The 15,000-nt window shown below is 46.8% G+C and overlaps 1 protein-coding gene across 2 annotated transcripts in view; it reads left to right on the top strand.

Annotated features, from left to right (window-relative positions):
- LOC127907123 (cGMP-dependent 3',5'-cyclic phosphodiesterase-like) overlaps positions 1-15,000 on the top strand; it is a 266,221-nt gene that overhangs the window by 182,282 nt on the left and 68,939 nt on the right. For both annotated transcript variants that reach the window (XM_052460864.1, XM_052460916.1), the window contains exons 3-4: positions 9,840-9,929; positions 11,559-11,647. In XM_052460864.1, the coding sequence (XP_052316824.1) occupies positions 9,840-9,929; positions 11,559-11,647 (179 nt within the window). The remainder of the gene's footprint in view (positions 1-9,839; positions 9,930-11,558; positions 11,648-15,000) is intronic.

Below are 15,000 nucleotides of genomic sequence, written 5' to 3'. Positions count from 1 at the left end.
CCCATCTGCTATAGTACCCATCTGCTATAGGACCCATCTGCTATAGTACCCATCTGCTATAGGACCCATCTGCTATAGTACCCATCTGCTATAGTACCCATCTGCTATAGGACCCATCTGCTATAGTACCCATCTGCTATAGTACCCATCTGCTATAGTACCCATCTGCTATAGTAACGCCCCCAAGCACACATGTTCACTCTCAGAGTTAAATTCTCAGAGCTTTGGATAATCTGACTAACTAAAATGGCAGTATTTGATCTCTGACTTCTGGTTCTCCTATTGTGACAGAATGGGGAAGCTGGAGAGTGAATTTCAGATAGTGGAATCAGTGTGTTGTTATCATTAGGTCAGAGTAGTGATTGGAGCAGGTGTTCTTTCCCTCTCTACTCTACCTCCCCCCTCTAATCCCTCCCCCCTTCCTCCTATCACATCTCCTCTTCCTTATCGCTCTTATCTCCTTATATCCCCTTCCTTATCTCTATCTCTCTCTACTCTACCTCCCCTCTCTAATCCCTCCCCCCTTCCTCCTATCACTGCCATTCACATCTCCTCTTCCTTATCGCTCTTATCTCCTTATATCCCCTTCCTTATCTCTCTCTCTCTCTCTCTCTCTCTCTCTCTGTGCAGACCCTTTTGCCCTCTTACTGAGCTAAAGTATTCATGCTGAGTGCTCTGACATTTGAAGGGCGCCAGTGATCAGATCAATTAAACACAGCATCCCTTTCTCCTCCCCACTCTCTCTCATTCTCTCTCTTTCTCCTCCCCACTCTCTCTCATTCTCTCGCTTTCTCCACCCCACTCTCTCTCATTCTCTCTCTTTCTCCTCCCCACTCTCTCTCATTCTCTCTCTTTCTCCTCCCCACTCTCTCTCATTCTCTCTCTTTCTCCTCCCCACTCTCTCTCATTCTTTCTCTTTCTCCTCCCCACTCTCTCATTCTTTCTCTTTCTCCTCCCCACTCTCTCTCATTCTCTCTCTTTCTCCTCCCCACTCTCTCTCATTCTTTCTCTTTCTCCTCCCCACTCTCTCTCATTCTCTCTCTTTCTCCTCCCCACTCTCTCTCATTCTTTCTCTTTCTCCTCCCCACTCTCTCATTCTTTCTCTTTCTCCTCCCCACTCTCTCTCATTCTTTCTCTTTCTCCTCCCCACTCTCTCATTCTTTCTCTTTCTCCTCCCCACTCTCTCTCATTCTCTCTCTTTCTCCTCCCCACTCTCTCTCATTCTCTCCCTTTCTCCTCCCCACTCTCTCTCATTCTCTCTCTTTCTCCTCCCCACTCTCTCTCATTCTCTCTCTTTCTCCTCCCCACTCTCTCTCATTCTCTCTCTTTCTCCTCCCCACTCTCTCTCATTCTTTCTCTTTCTCCACCCCACTCTCTCTCATTCTTTCTCTTTCTCCTCCCCACTCTCTCTCTCATTCTCTCTCTTTCTCCTCCCCACTCTCTCTCATTCTCTCTCTTTCTCCTCCCCACTCTCTCTCATTCTCTCTCTTTCTCCTCCCCACTCTCTCTCATTCTCTCTCTTTCTCCTCCCCACTCTCTCTCATTCTCTCTCTTTCTCCTCCCCACTCTCTCCCATTCTCTCTCTTTCTCCTCCCCACTCTCTCTCATTCTCTCCCTTTCTCCTCCCCACTCTCTCTCATTCTTTCTCTTTCTCCTCCCCACTCTCTCTCATTCTTTCTCTTTCTCCTCCCCACTCTCTCTCATTCTTTCTCTTTCTCCTCCCCACTCTCTCTCATTCTTTCTCTTTCTCCACCCCACTCTCTCTCATTCTTTCTCTTTCTCCTCCCCACTCTCTCTCATTCTTTCTCTTTCTCCACCCCACTCTCTCTCATTATTTCTCTTTCTCCACCCCACTCTCTCTCATTCTTTCTCTTTCTCCTCCCCACTCTCTCTCATTCTTTCTCTTTCTCCACCCCACTCTCTCTCATTCTTTCTCTTTCTCCTCCCCACTCTCTCTCATTCTCTCTCTTTCTCCTCCCCACTCTCTCTCATTCTCTCTCTTTCTCCTCCCCACTCTCTCTCATTCTCTCTCTTTCTCCTCCCCACTCTCTCCCATTCTCTCTCTATCTCCACCCCACTCTCTCATTCTCTCTCTTTCTCCTCCCCACTCTCTCTCATTCTCTCTCTTTCTCCTCCCCACTCTCTCTCATTCTTTCTCTTTCTCCTCCACACTATCTCTCATTCTCTCTCTTTCTCCACCCCACTCCCATTCTCTCTCTTTCTCCTCCCCACTCTCTCTCATTCTCTCTCTTTCTCCTCCCCACTCTCTCTCATTCTCTCTCTTTCTCCTCCCCACTCTCTCTCATTCTCTCTCTTTCTCCACCCCACTCCCATTCTCTCCCTTTCTCCTCCCCACTCTCTCTCATTCTCTCTCTTTCTCCTCCCCACTCTCTCTCATTCTCTCTCTTTCTCCACCCCACTCCCATTCTCTCTCTTTCTCCTCCCCACTCTCTCTCATTCTCTCTCTTTCTCCACCCCACTCCCATTCTCTCCTTTCTCCTCCCCACTCTCTCTCATTCTCTCTCTTTCTCCTCCCCACTCTCTCTCATTCTCTCTCTTTCTCCACCCCACTCCCATTCTCTCTCTTTCTCCTCCCCACTCTCTCTCATTCTCTCGCTTTCTCCACCCCACTCTCATTCTCTCTCTTTCTCCTCCACACTATCTCTCATTCTCTCTCTTTCTCCTCCCCACTCTCTCTCATTCTCTCTCTTTCTCCTCCCCACTCTCTCTCATTCTCTCTCTTTCTCCACCCCACTCCCATTCTCTCCCTTTCTCCTCCCCCACTCTCTCTCATTCTCTCTCTTTCTCCTCCCCACTCTCTCTCATTCTCTCTCTTTCTCCACCCCACTCCCATTCTCTCTCTTTCTCCTCCCCACTCTCTCTCATTCTCTCGCTTTCTCCACCCCACTCTCATTCTCTCTCTTTCTCCTCCACACTATCTCTCATTCTCTCTCTTTCTCCTCCCCACTCTCTCTCATTCTCTCTCTTTCTCCTCCCCACTCTCTCTCATTCTCTCTCTTTCTCCACCCCACTCCCATTCTCTCCCTTTCTCCTCCCCACTCTCTCTCATTCTCTCTCTTTCTCCTCCCCACTCTCTCTCATTCTCTCTCTTTCTCCACCCCACTCCCATTCTCTCTCTTTCTCCTCCCCACTCTCTCTCATTCTCTCGCTTTCTCCACCCCACTCTCATTCTCTCTCTTTCTCCTCCACACTATCTCTCATTCTCTCTCTTTCTCCTCCCCACTCTCTCTCATTCTCTCTCTTTCTCCTCCCCACTCTCTCTCATTCTCTCTCTTTCTCCACCCCACTCCCATTCTCTGTCTTTCTCCTCCCCACTCTCTCTCATTCTCTCTCTTTCTCCTCCCCACTCTCTCTCATTCTCTCGCTTTCTCCACCCCACTCTCATTCTCTCTCTTTCTCCTCCACACTATCTCTCATTCTCTCTCTTTCTCCTCCCCACTCTCTCTCATTCTCTCTCTTTCTCCTCCCCACTCTCTCTCATTCTCTCTCTTTCTCCACCCCACTCCCATTCTCTGTCTTTCTCCTCCCCACTCTCTCTCATTCTCTCTCTTTCTCCTCCCCACTCTCTCTCATTCTCTCTCTTTCTCCACCCCACTCCCATTCTCTGTCTTTCTCCACCCCACTCTCTCTCATTCTCTTTCTTTCTCCACCCCACTCTCATTCTCTCTGTTTCTCCTCCCCACTCTCTCATTCTCTCTCTTTCTCCCCCACACTCTCTCTCATTATCTCTTTCTCCTCCCCACTCTCTCCCATTATCTCTTTCTCCTCCCCACTCTCTCCCATTCTCTCTCTATCTCCACCCCACTCTCTCTCATTCTTTCTCTTTCTCCTCCCCACTCTCTCTCATTCTTTCTCTTTCTCCACCCCACTCTCTCTCATTCTTTCTCTTTCTCCTCCTCACTCTCTCTCATTCTTTCTCTTTCTCCTCCCCACTCTCTCTCATTCTTTCTCTTTCTCCTCCCCACTCTCTCTCATTCTTTCTCTTTCTCCACCCCACTCTCTCTCATTCTTTCTCTTTCTCCTCCCCACTCTCTCTCATTCTCTCTCTTTCTCCACCCCACTCCCATTCTCTCTCTTTCTCCTCCCCACTCTCTCTCATTCTCTCGCTTTCTCCACCCCACTCTCATTCTCTCTCTTTCTCCTCCCCACTATCTCTCATTCTCTCTCTTTCTCCTCCCCACTCTCTCTCATTCTCTCTCTTTCTCCTCCCCACTCTCTCTCATTCTCTCTCTTTCTCCACCCCACTCCCATTCTCTCCCTTTCTCCTCCCCACTCTCTCTCATTCTCTCTCTTTCTCCTCCCCACTCTCTCTCATTCTCTCTCTTCTCCACCCCACTCCCATTCTCTCTCTTTCTCCTCCCCACTCTCTCTCATTCTCTCGCTTTCTCCACCCCACTCTCATTCTCTCTCTTTCTCCTCCACACTATCTCTCATTCTCTCTCTTTCTCCTCCCCACTCTCTCTCATTCTCTCTCTTTCTCCTCCCCACTCTCTCACTCTCTCTCTTTCTCCCCCCCACTCCCACTCTCTCTCTTTCTCCTCCCCACTCTCTCTCATTCTCTCTCTTTCTCCTCCCCACTCTCTCTCTTTCTCTCTCTTTCTCCACCCCCCTCTCACTCTCTCTCTTTCTCCTCCCCCCTCTCTCTCATTCTCTCTCTTTCTCCTCCCCACTCTCTCTCATTCTCTCTCTTTCTCCCCCCCACTCTCTCTCATTCTCTCTCTTTCTCCACCCCACTCCCATTCTCTGTCTTTCTCCTCCCCACTCTCTCTCATTCTCTCTCTTTCTCCTCCCCACTCTCTCTCATTCTCTCTCTCTCTCCACCCCACTCCCATTCTCTGTCTTTCTCCACCCCACTCTCTCTCTTTCTCTTTCTTTTCCCCCCCCACTCTCATTCTCTCTGTTTCTCCTCCCCACTCTCTCATTCTCTCTTTTCTCCCCACACTCTCTCTCATTATCTCTTTCTCCTCCCCACTCTCTCCCATTATCTCTTTCTCCTCCCCACTCTCTCCCATTCTCTCTCTATCTCCACCCCACTCTCTCTCATTCTTTCTCTTTCTCCTCCCCACTCTCTCTCATTCTTTCTCTTTCTCCACCCCACTCTCTCTCATTCTTTCTCTTTCTCCTCCCCACTCTCTCTCATTCTTTCTCTTTCTCCACCCCACTCTCTCTCATTCTTTCTCTTTCTCCACCCCACTCTCTCTCATTCTTTCTTTTTCTCCTCCCCACTCCCTCTCATTCTTTCTCTTTCCCCTCCCCACTCTCTCTCATTCTTTCTCTTTCTCCACCCCACTCTCTCTCATTCTTTCTCTTTCTCCTCCCCACTCTCTCTCATTCTTTCTCTTTCTCCTCCCCACTCTCTCTCATTCTTTCTCTTTCTCCTCCCCACTCTCTCTCATCCTTTCTCTTTCTCCACCCCACTCTCTCTCATTCTTTCTCTTTCTCCTCCCCACTCTCTCTCATTCTTTCTCTTTCTCCTCCCCACTCTCTCTCATTCTTTCTCTTTCTCCTCCCCACTCTCTCTCATTCTTTCTCTTTCTCCTCCCCACTCTCTCTCATTCTTTCTCTTTCTCCACCCCACTCTCTCTCATTCTTTCTCTTTCTCCTCCCCACTCTCTCTCTCTCATTCTTTCTCTTTCTCCACCCCACTCTCTCTCATTATTTCTCTTTCTCCACCCCACTCTCTCTCATTCTTTCTCTTTCTCCTCCCCACTCTCTCTCATTCTTTCTCTTTCTCCACCCCACTCTCTCTCATTCTTTCTCTTTCTCCTCCCCACTCTCTCTCATTCTCTCTCTTTCTCCTCCCCACTCTCTCTCATTCTTTCTCTTTCTCCACCCCACTCTCTCTCATTCTTTCTCTTTCTCCTCCCCACTCTCTCTCATTCTCTCTCTTTCTCCTCCCCACTCTCTCTCATTCTCTCTCTTTCTCCTCCCCACTCTCTCTCATTCTCTCTCTTTCTCCTCCCCACTCTCTCTCATTCTCTCTCTTTCTCTTTATTGGTATTCGTCTTTCTTCCTCTCCTTTCCTCTCCTGTTCTCTCTATTTTGAAAGAATAATAAGTATCTCTACTGTCTCATCAGGCTGTAGAGCATGACCCCCAGGACTGTAGAACTAAATGTATCTCTACGGTCTCATCAGGCTGTAGAGCATGACCCCCAGGACTGTAGAACTAAATGTATCTCTACTGTCTCATCAGGCTGTAGAGCATGACCCCCAGGACTGTAGAACTAAATGTATCTCTACGGTCTCATCAGGCTGTAGAGCATGACCCCCAGGACTGTAGAACTAAATGTATCTCTACTGTCTCATCAGGCTGTAGAGCATGACCCCCAGGACTGTAGAACTAAATGTATCTCTACTGTCTCATCAGGCTGTAGAGCATGACCCCCAGGACTGTAGTACTAAATGTATCTCTACTGTCTCATCAGGCTGTAGAGCATGACCCCCAGGACTGTAGAACTAAATGTATCTCTACTGTCTCATCAGCCTGTAGAGCATGACCCCCAGGACTGTAGAACTAAATGTATCTCAACTGTCTCATCAGGCTGTAGAGCATGACCCCCAGGACTGTAGTACTAAATGTATTTTTTATTCATTTTATTTCACCTTTATTTAACCAGGTAGGCTAGTTGAGAACACCTTTATTTAACCAGGTAGGCTAGTTGAGAACACCTTTATTTAACCAGGTAGGCTAGTTGAGAACACCTTCATTTAACCAGGTAGGCTGGTTAAAGTTCTCATTTGCAACTGCGACCTGGCCAAGATAAAGCGTAAAGCTGCTCTGACAGCTGGTGCTTAAAGCTCGTGAGGGAGATATGAGTCTCCAGCTTCAGAGATTTTTGCAATTCGTTCCAGTCGTGGGCAGCAGAGAACTGGAAGGAAAGACGACCAAAGGAGGAATTGGCTTTGGGGGTGACCAGTGAGATATATCTTCTGGAGCGCGTGCTACGAGTGGGTGCTGCTATGGTGACCAGTGACCTGAGATAAGGCGGGGCTTTACCTAGCAGAGACTTGTAGATAACCTGTAGCCAGTGGATTTGGCGACGAGTATGAAGCGAGGGCCAACCAACGAGAGTGTACAGGTCGCAATGGTGGGTAGTGTATGGGGCTTTGGTGACAAAAGGGATGGCACTGTGATAGACTGCATCCAGTTTGTTGAGTAGAGTGTTGGAGGCTATTTTATAGATGACATCACCGAAGTTGAGGATCGGTCGGATGGTTAGTTTTACGAGGGTATGTTTGGCAGCATGAGTGAAGGATGCTTTGTTATAGATATAGAAAGACGATTCTAGATTTAATTTTGGATTGGAGATGCTTAATGTGAGTCTGGAAGGAGAGTTTGCAGTCTAACCAGACACCCAGGTATTTGTAGTTGTCCACGTATTCGAAGTCAGAGCCGTCCAGAGTAGTGATAATGGACCGGCGGGCAGGTGACCGATTGAATAGCATGCATTTAGTTTTATTTGCGTTTAAGAGCAGTTGGAGGCTACGGAAGGAGAGTTGTATGGCATTGAAGCTCGTCTGGAGATTAGTTAACACAGTGTCCAAGGAGGAACCAGAAGTATACAGAATGGTGTCGTCTGCGTAGAGGTGGATCAGAGAATCACCAACAGAAAGAGCAACATCATTGATGTATACAGAAAAGAGAGTCGGCCCGAGAATTGAACCCTGTGTAGAGACTGCCAGAGGACCGGACAACAGTCCCTCCAATTTGACACCCTGAACTCTATCAGAGAAGTAGTTGGTAAACCAGGCGAGGCAATCATTTGAGAAACCAAGGCTGTCGAGTCTGCCAATAAGAATGTTGTGATTGACAGAGTTGAAAGCCTTGGCCAGGTCGATGAATACGGCTGCACAGTAATGTCTCTTATCGATGGTGGTTATGATATCGTTTAGAACCTTGAGCGTTGCTGATGTGCACCCATGACCAGCTCTGAAACCAGATTGCATAGCGGAGAAGGTATGGTGGGATTCAAAATGGTCAGTAATCTGTTTGTTAACTTGGCTTTCGAAGACCTTAGAAAGACAGGGTAGGATAGATAGCAGTTTGGGTCTAGAGTGTCACCCCCTTTGAAGGGGGATGACCGCGGCAGCTTTCCAATCTTTGGGAATCTCATACGATACTAAAGAGAGGTTGAACAGGCTAGTAATAGGGGTTGCAACAATTTCGGCAGATATTTTTTGAAAGAGAATGTCCAAATTGTCTAGCCCAGCTGATTTGTAGGGGTCTAGATTTTGTAGCTCTTTCAGAACATCAGCTATCTGGATTTGGGTGAAGGAGAAATGTTGGGGGCTTTGGCGGGTTGCTGTGCAGGGTGCCGGGCAGTTGACCGGGGTAGGGGTAGCCAAGTGGAAAGCATGGCCAGCCGTAGAGAAATGCTTATTGAAATTCTCAATTATAGTGGATTTATCGGTGGTGACAGTGTTTCCTAGCCTCAGAGCAGTGGACAGCTGGGATGAGGTGCTCTTATTCTCCATGGACTTTACAGTGTCCCAGAACATTTTTGAGTTAGTACTACAGGATGCAAATTTCTGTGTATATTTGTTCCTAACTTCCCTGAAAAGTTGCATATCACGGGGGCTATTCGATGCTAATGCAGAACGCCACGGGATGTTTTTGTGCCGGTCAAGGGCAGACAGGTCTGGAGTGAACCAATGACTATATCTATTCCTAGAACTAAATGTATCTCTACTGTCTCATCAGGCTGTAGAGCATGACCCCCAGGACTGTATCACTAAATGTATCTCTACTGTCTCATCAGGCTGTAGAGCATGACCCCCAGGACTGTAGAACTAAATGTATCTATTCACCTCCATACCGCACCAGCACAATAATTTATCTCTTCAGCCCAGCCCCTCTCCCTAAAACCCCAGCCCTTCTCCCTAAAACCTCAGCACCTCTTCCTGAAACCCCAGCACCTCTCCCTAAAACCCCAGCCCCTCTCCCTAAAACCCCAGCCCCTCTCCCTAAGACTCTAGTCCCTCTCCCTAAAACCCCAGCCCCTCACCGTAAAACCCCAGCCCCTCTCCCTAAAACCCAGCCCCTCTCCCTAAAACTCTAGTCCCTATCCCTAAAACCCCAGCCCCTCTCCATAAAACCCCAGCCCTTCTCCCTAAAACCCAGCCCCTCTCCCTAAAACCCCAGCCCCTCTCCCTAAAACCCCAGCCCCTCTCCATAAAACCCCAGCCCCTCTCCCTAAAACTCTAGTCCCTATCCCTAAAACCCCAGCCCCTCTCCCAAAAACTCTAGTCACTATCCCTAAAACCCCAGCCCCTCTCCCTAAAACCTCAGCCCCTCTCCCTAAAACCCCAGCCCATCTTTCCTCTCTTATAAAGTGTGTATTGTCTTTGTTCTCTCTTATAAAGTGTGTATTGTCTTTGTTCCCTCTTATAAAGTGTGTATTGTCTTTGTTCTCTCTTATAAAGTGTGTATTGTCTTTGTTCTCTCTTATAAAGTGTGTATTGTCTTTGTTCCCTCTTATAAAGTGTGTATTGTCTTTGTTCTCTCTTATAAAGTGTGTATTGTCTTTGTTCCCTCTTATAAAGTGTGTATTGTCTTTGTTCTCTCTTATAAAGTGTGTATTGTCTTTGTTCTCTCTTATAAAGTGTGTATTGTCTTTGTTCCCTCTTATAAAGTGTGTATTGTCTTTGTTCCCTCTTATAAAGTGTGTATTGTCTTTGTTCTCTCTTATAAAGTGTGTATTGTCTTTGTTCTCTCTTATAAAGTGTGTATTGTCTTTGTTCCCTCTTATTAGCTGTATGGTGTCTTGTCATAAAGCTGTTTCTGTGTGTAACTCATGTTGTTTCTGTTTCCTCCCAGGATGCTTTACTGCGGCTGGCAGCAGTTGTTGACGTGCGCTCACTCCGAGATGCTCTCAGAGAGACTGTACAGGGGCTACTGCCCAGCGTGGTACGTACACACAGGGCTGCTGGGTAGTGTAGTTTTGGGAGGGGTCAAGCCGCCATTCCTTAAAACTGCATCAGGGTGTTGTCATTTATATATAGGTGTGTATGTTAAGTATGAGTGCCAGGGGCGGAGCTAGGGTCAGAGGAGGTGGGTCTTTCTCCAGGGGCCCTTCTGACCAGAAAATGTAACAAAATGAACAGCTGATATGGCCTGTCACTAATACACATGAGTCATCATCTCTATGGATGTTAATAGTTAACCTTTATTATATTATTAACACATTGTGCCATGTTTTATAGTATTAAATGTTTTTTCTTTGGTTTTTGGTAATATACAGTGCATTCTGAAAGTATTCAGACCCCTTCCCTTCTTCCACATTTTGTTATGTTACAGCCTTATTCTAAAATGGAAAGAATTGTAGGTTTTTAGAATTTTTTTTGCTAATTTGTCAAAAAGATTTTTTGTTGTTGAAATATCACATTTACAAAAGTATTCAGACCCTTTACTCAGTACTTTATAAGTATTCAGACCCTTTACTCAGTACTTTCTAAGTATTCAGACCCTTTACTCAGTACTTTCTAAGTATTCAGACCCTTTACTCAGTACTTTATAAGTATTCAGACCCTTTACTCAGTACTTTGTTGAAGCACCTTTGGCAGCGATTACAGCCTCGAGTCTCTATCCTGACTAGTCTCCCAGTCCCTGCCGCTGAAAAACATCCCCACAGCATCATGCTGCCACCACCATGCCAGGTTGCCTCCAGACGTGACGCTTGGCATTCAGGCCAAAGAGTTCAATCTTGGTTTCATCAGACTATGGTCTCGTGCTCTGAGTCCTTTAGGTGCCTTTTGGCAAACTCCAAGCAGGCTGGCATGTGCTTTTTACTGAGGAGTGACTTCCGTCTGGCCTTTCTACCATAAAGGCCTGATTAGTGGAGTGCTGCAGTGATGGCTGTCCTTCTGGAAGGTTCTCCCATATCCACAGAGGAGCTCTAGAGCTCTGTCAGAGTCACCTCCCTGACCAAGGCCCTTCTCCCACGATTCCTGGATTTGGCCGGGCGGCCAGCTCTAAGAAGAGTCTTGGTGGTACAAAACTTCTTCCATTTAAGAATGATGGAGGCCACTGTGTTCTTGGGGACATTCAATGCTGCAGCAAGTTTTTGGTACCCTTCCCCAGATCTGTGCCTCAACACAATCCTGTCTTGAAGCTCTATGATAAATTCCTTCGACTTCATGTCTTGGTTTTTGCTCTGACATGTCACTGCCAACTGTGGGACCTTATATATTCAGGTGTGTGCCTTTCCAAATCATGTCCAATGAATAGAATTTACCACAGGTGGACTCCAAGTCGTAGAAACATCTCAAGGATGATCAATGGAAACATTGATTCATTTGCTAAAATAAAATAAAAACTGTTTTCACTTTGTCATTATGGGGTATTGTGTGTAGATTGTGTGTAGATTGTGTGTAGATTGATGAGGAAGACATTTCATTTAATCCATTTCAATAAGGCTGTAATGTAACAAAATGTGGAAAAAGTGAAGTGGTTTGAATACCTTCTGAATGCACTGGACACAATTGTGTGCCCCCCCCCCACGCTAGCTCTACTCCTGATGTGTGTGTTATCTTACAGGAGTGTGTGTGTGTGTACGTGCTGGAGGGAGACTCCAAGCTGCAGTGTGACGGCCCAAACCATGAGCTGCCAAAGGAGGGGAAGATCAGGTATGAAACTGTGTGTGAGTCCATGTTGTCTGAAACCCTCTGTGTGTGAGTCCATGTTGTCTGAAACCCTCTGTGTGTGAGTCCATGTGGTCTGAAACCCTCTGTGTGTGAGTCCATGTTGTCTGAAACCCTCTGTGTGTGAGTCCATGTTGTCTGAAACCCTCTGTGTGTGAGTCCATGTGGTCTGAAACCCTCTGTGTGTGAGTCCATGTGGTCTGAAACCCTCTGTGTGTGAGTCCATGTTGTCTGAAACCCTCTGTGTGTGAGTCCATGTGGTATGAAACCCTCTGTGTGTGAGTCCATGTTGTCTGAAACCCTCTGTGTGTGAGTCCATGTTGTCTGAAACCCTCTGTGTGTGAGTCCATGTTGTCTGAAACCCTCTGTGTGTGAGTCCATGTGGTATGAAACCCTCTGTGTGTGAGTCCATGTTGTCTGAAACCCTCTGTGTGTGAGTCCATGTGGTCTGAAACCCTCTGTGTGTGAGTCCATGTGGTCTGAAACCCTCTGTGTGTGAGTCCATGTTGTCTGAAACCCTCTGTGTGTGAGTCCATGTGGTCTGAAACCCTCTGTGTGTGAGTCCATGTGGTATGAAACCCTCTGTGTGTGAGTCCATGTGGTATGAAACCCTCTGTGTGTGAGTCCATGTGGTCTGAAACCCTCTGTGTGTGAGTCCATGTTGTCTGAAACCCTCTGTGTGTGAGTCCATGTGGTCTGAAACCCTCTGTGTGTGAGTCCATGTTGTCTGAAACCCTCTGTGTGTGAGTCCATGTGGTCTGAAACCCTCTGTGTGTGAGTCCATGTTGTCTGAAACCCTCTGTGTGTGAGTCCATGTGGTATGAAACCCTCTGTGTGTGAGTCCATGTGGTATGAAACCCTCTGTGTGTGAGTCCATGTTGTCTGAAACCCTCTGTGTGTGTCCATGTGGTATGAAACCCTCTGTGTGTGAGTCCATGTGGTATGAAACCCTCTGTGTGTGAGTCCATGTTGTCTGAAACCCTCTGTGTGTGAGTCCATATTGTCTGAAACCCTCTGTGTGTGACTCCATGTGGTATGAAACCCTCTGTGTGTGAGTCCATGTGGTCTGAAACCCTCTGTGTGTGAGTCCATGTGGTCTGAAACCCTCTGTGTGTGAGTCCATGTGGTCTGAAACCCTCTGTGTGTGAGTCCATGTTGTCTGAAACCCTCTGTGTGTGAGTCCATGTTGTCTGAAACCCTCTGTGTGTGAGTCCATGTTGACTGAAACCCTCTGTGTGTGAGTCCATATGGTATGAAACCCTCTGTGTGTGAGTCCATGTTGACTGAAACCCTCTGTGTGTGAGTCCATGTTGACTGAAACCCTCTGTGTGTGAGTCCATGTGGTATGAAACCCTCTGTGTGTGAGTCCATGTTGTCTGAAACCCTCTGTGTGTGAGTCCATGTTGTCTGAAACCCTCTGTGTGTGAGTCCATGTTGTCTGAAACCCTCTGTGTGTGAGTCCATGTGGTATGAAACCCTCTGTGTGTGAGTCCATGTTGTCTGAAACCCTCTGTGTGTGTCCATGTGGTATGAAACCCTCTGTGTGTGAGTCCATGTGGTATGAAACCCTCTGTGTGTGAGTCCATGTTGTCTGAAACCCTCTGTGTGTGAGTCCATGTTGTCTGAAACCCTCTGTGTGTGAGTCCATGTTGTCTGAAACCCTCTGTGTGTGAGTCCATATGGTATGAAACCCTCTGTGTGTGAGTCCATGTGGTATGAAACCCTCTGTGTGTGAGTCCATGTGGTATGAAACCCTCTGTGTGTGAGTCCATGTTGTCTGAAACCCTCTGTGTGTGAGTCCATGTGGTCTGAAACCCTCTGTGTGTGAGTCCATGTTGTCTGAAACCCTCTGTGTGTGAGTCCATGTTGTCTGAAACCCTCTGTGTGTGAGTCCATGTTGTCTGAAACCCTCTGTGTGTGAGTCCATGTTGTCTGAAACCCTCTGTGTGTGAGTCCATGTTGTCTGAAACCCTCTGTGTGTGAGTCCATGTTGTCTGAAACCCTCTGTGTGTGAGTCCATGTTGTCTGAAACCCTCTGTGTGTGAGTCCATGTTGACTGAAACCCTATGTGTGTGAGTCCATGTGTAGCAGAAATCTTTGTGGTAAATGTCAGATTAGACAGAATATTATCTGCATTATCTCTCTCTTTCTGTGTGTGTCTCTCTCTCTCTCTCTCTCTCTCTCTCTCTCTCTCTCTTGCGCGCTCTCTCTCTCTCTCTCTGTGTGTGTCGCTCTCTCTCTCTCTCGCTCTCGCTTTCTCTCGCTCTCCCTCTCCCTCTCTCTCTCTCTCTCTCTCTCTGTGTGTCGCTCTCTTTCTCTCTCGCTCTCCCTCTCTCTCTGTGTGTTGCTCTCTCTCTCTCTCTCTCTCTATGTCTCTCACTCTGTTTCTCTCTCTGTGTCTCTCTCTCTCTTTATCTCTCAATTAAATTTAAGGGGCTTAATTGGCATGAGAAACATATGTTAGCATTGCCAAAGCAAATGAAGTAGGTAATAAACAAAAGTGAAATAAACAATAAAAATGAACAGTCATATTATGTAAATATACGGTGTTGTAATGATGTGAAAACAGTTAAAGTACAAAAGGGAAAATAAATAAACATAAATATGGGTTGTATTTATAATGGTGTGTGTTCTTCACTAGTTGCCCTTTTCTCATGGCAACAGGTCACAAATCTTGCTGCTGTGATGGCACACTGTGGTATTTCACCCAATAGATATAGGAGTTAATAGAAATGTGATCTGTTTTCGAATTCTTTATGGATCTGTGTAATCTGAGGGAAATATGTGTCTCTAATATGGTCATACGTTTGGCAGGAGGTTAGGAAGTGTAGCTCAGTTTCCACCTCATTTTGTGGACAGTGTGCACATAGCCTGTCTTCTCTTGAGAGCCATGTCTGCCTACGGCGGCCTTTCTCAATAGCAAGGCTATGCTCACTGAGTCAGTACATTTCCTTCATTTTGGATCAGTCACAGTGGTCAGGTATTCTGCCACTGTGTACTCTCTGTTTAGGGCCAAATAGCATTCTAGTTTGCTCTGTTTTTTTGTTAATTCTTTCCAATGTGTCAAGTAAAAATCTTTTTGTTTTCTCATGATTTTATTGAGTCTAATTGTGCTGCTGTCCTGGGGCTCTGTGGGGTGTGTTTGTGTTTGTGAACTGAGCCCCAGGACCAGCTCGTTTAGGGGACTCTTCTCCAGGTTCATCTCTCTGTAGGTGATGGCTTTGTTATGGAAGATTTGGGAATCACTTCCTTTTACGTGGTTGTATAATTGAATGTCTCTTTTCTGGATTTTGATCATTAGCGGGTATCGACCTAATTTTGCTCTGCGTGCATTATTT

Source organism: Oncorhynchus keta, chromosome 1, assembly GCF_023373465.1.
Source record: "Oncorhynchus keta strain PuntledgeMale-10-30-2019 chromosome 1, Oket_V2, whole genome shotgun sequence".
Classification (NCBI taxonomy): Eukaryota; Metazoa; Chordata; class Actinopteri; order Salmoniformes; family Salmonidae; genus Oncorhynchus; species Oncorhynchus keta.
Note: the sequence above shows the minus strand (reverse complement) of the source record. Positions and strands in the feature narration are given on the sequence as shown.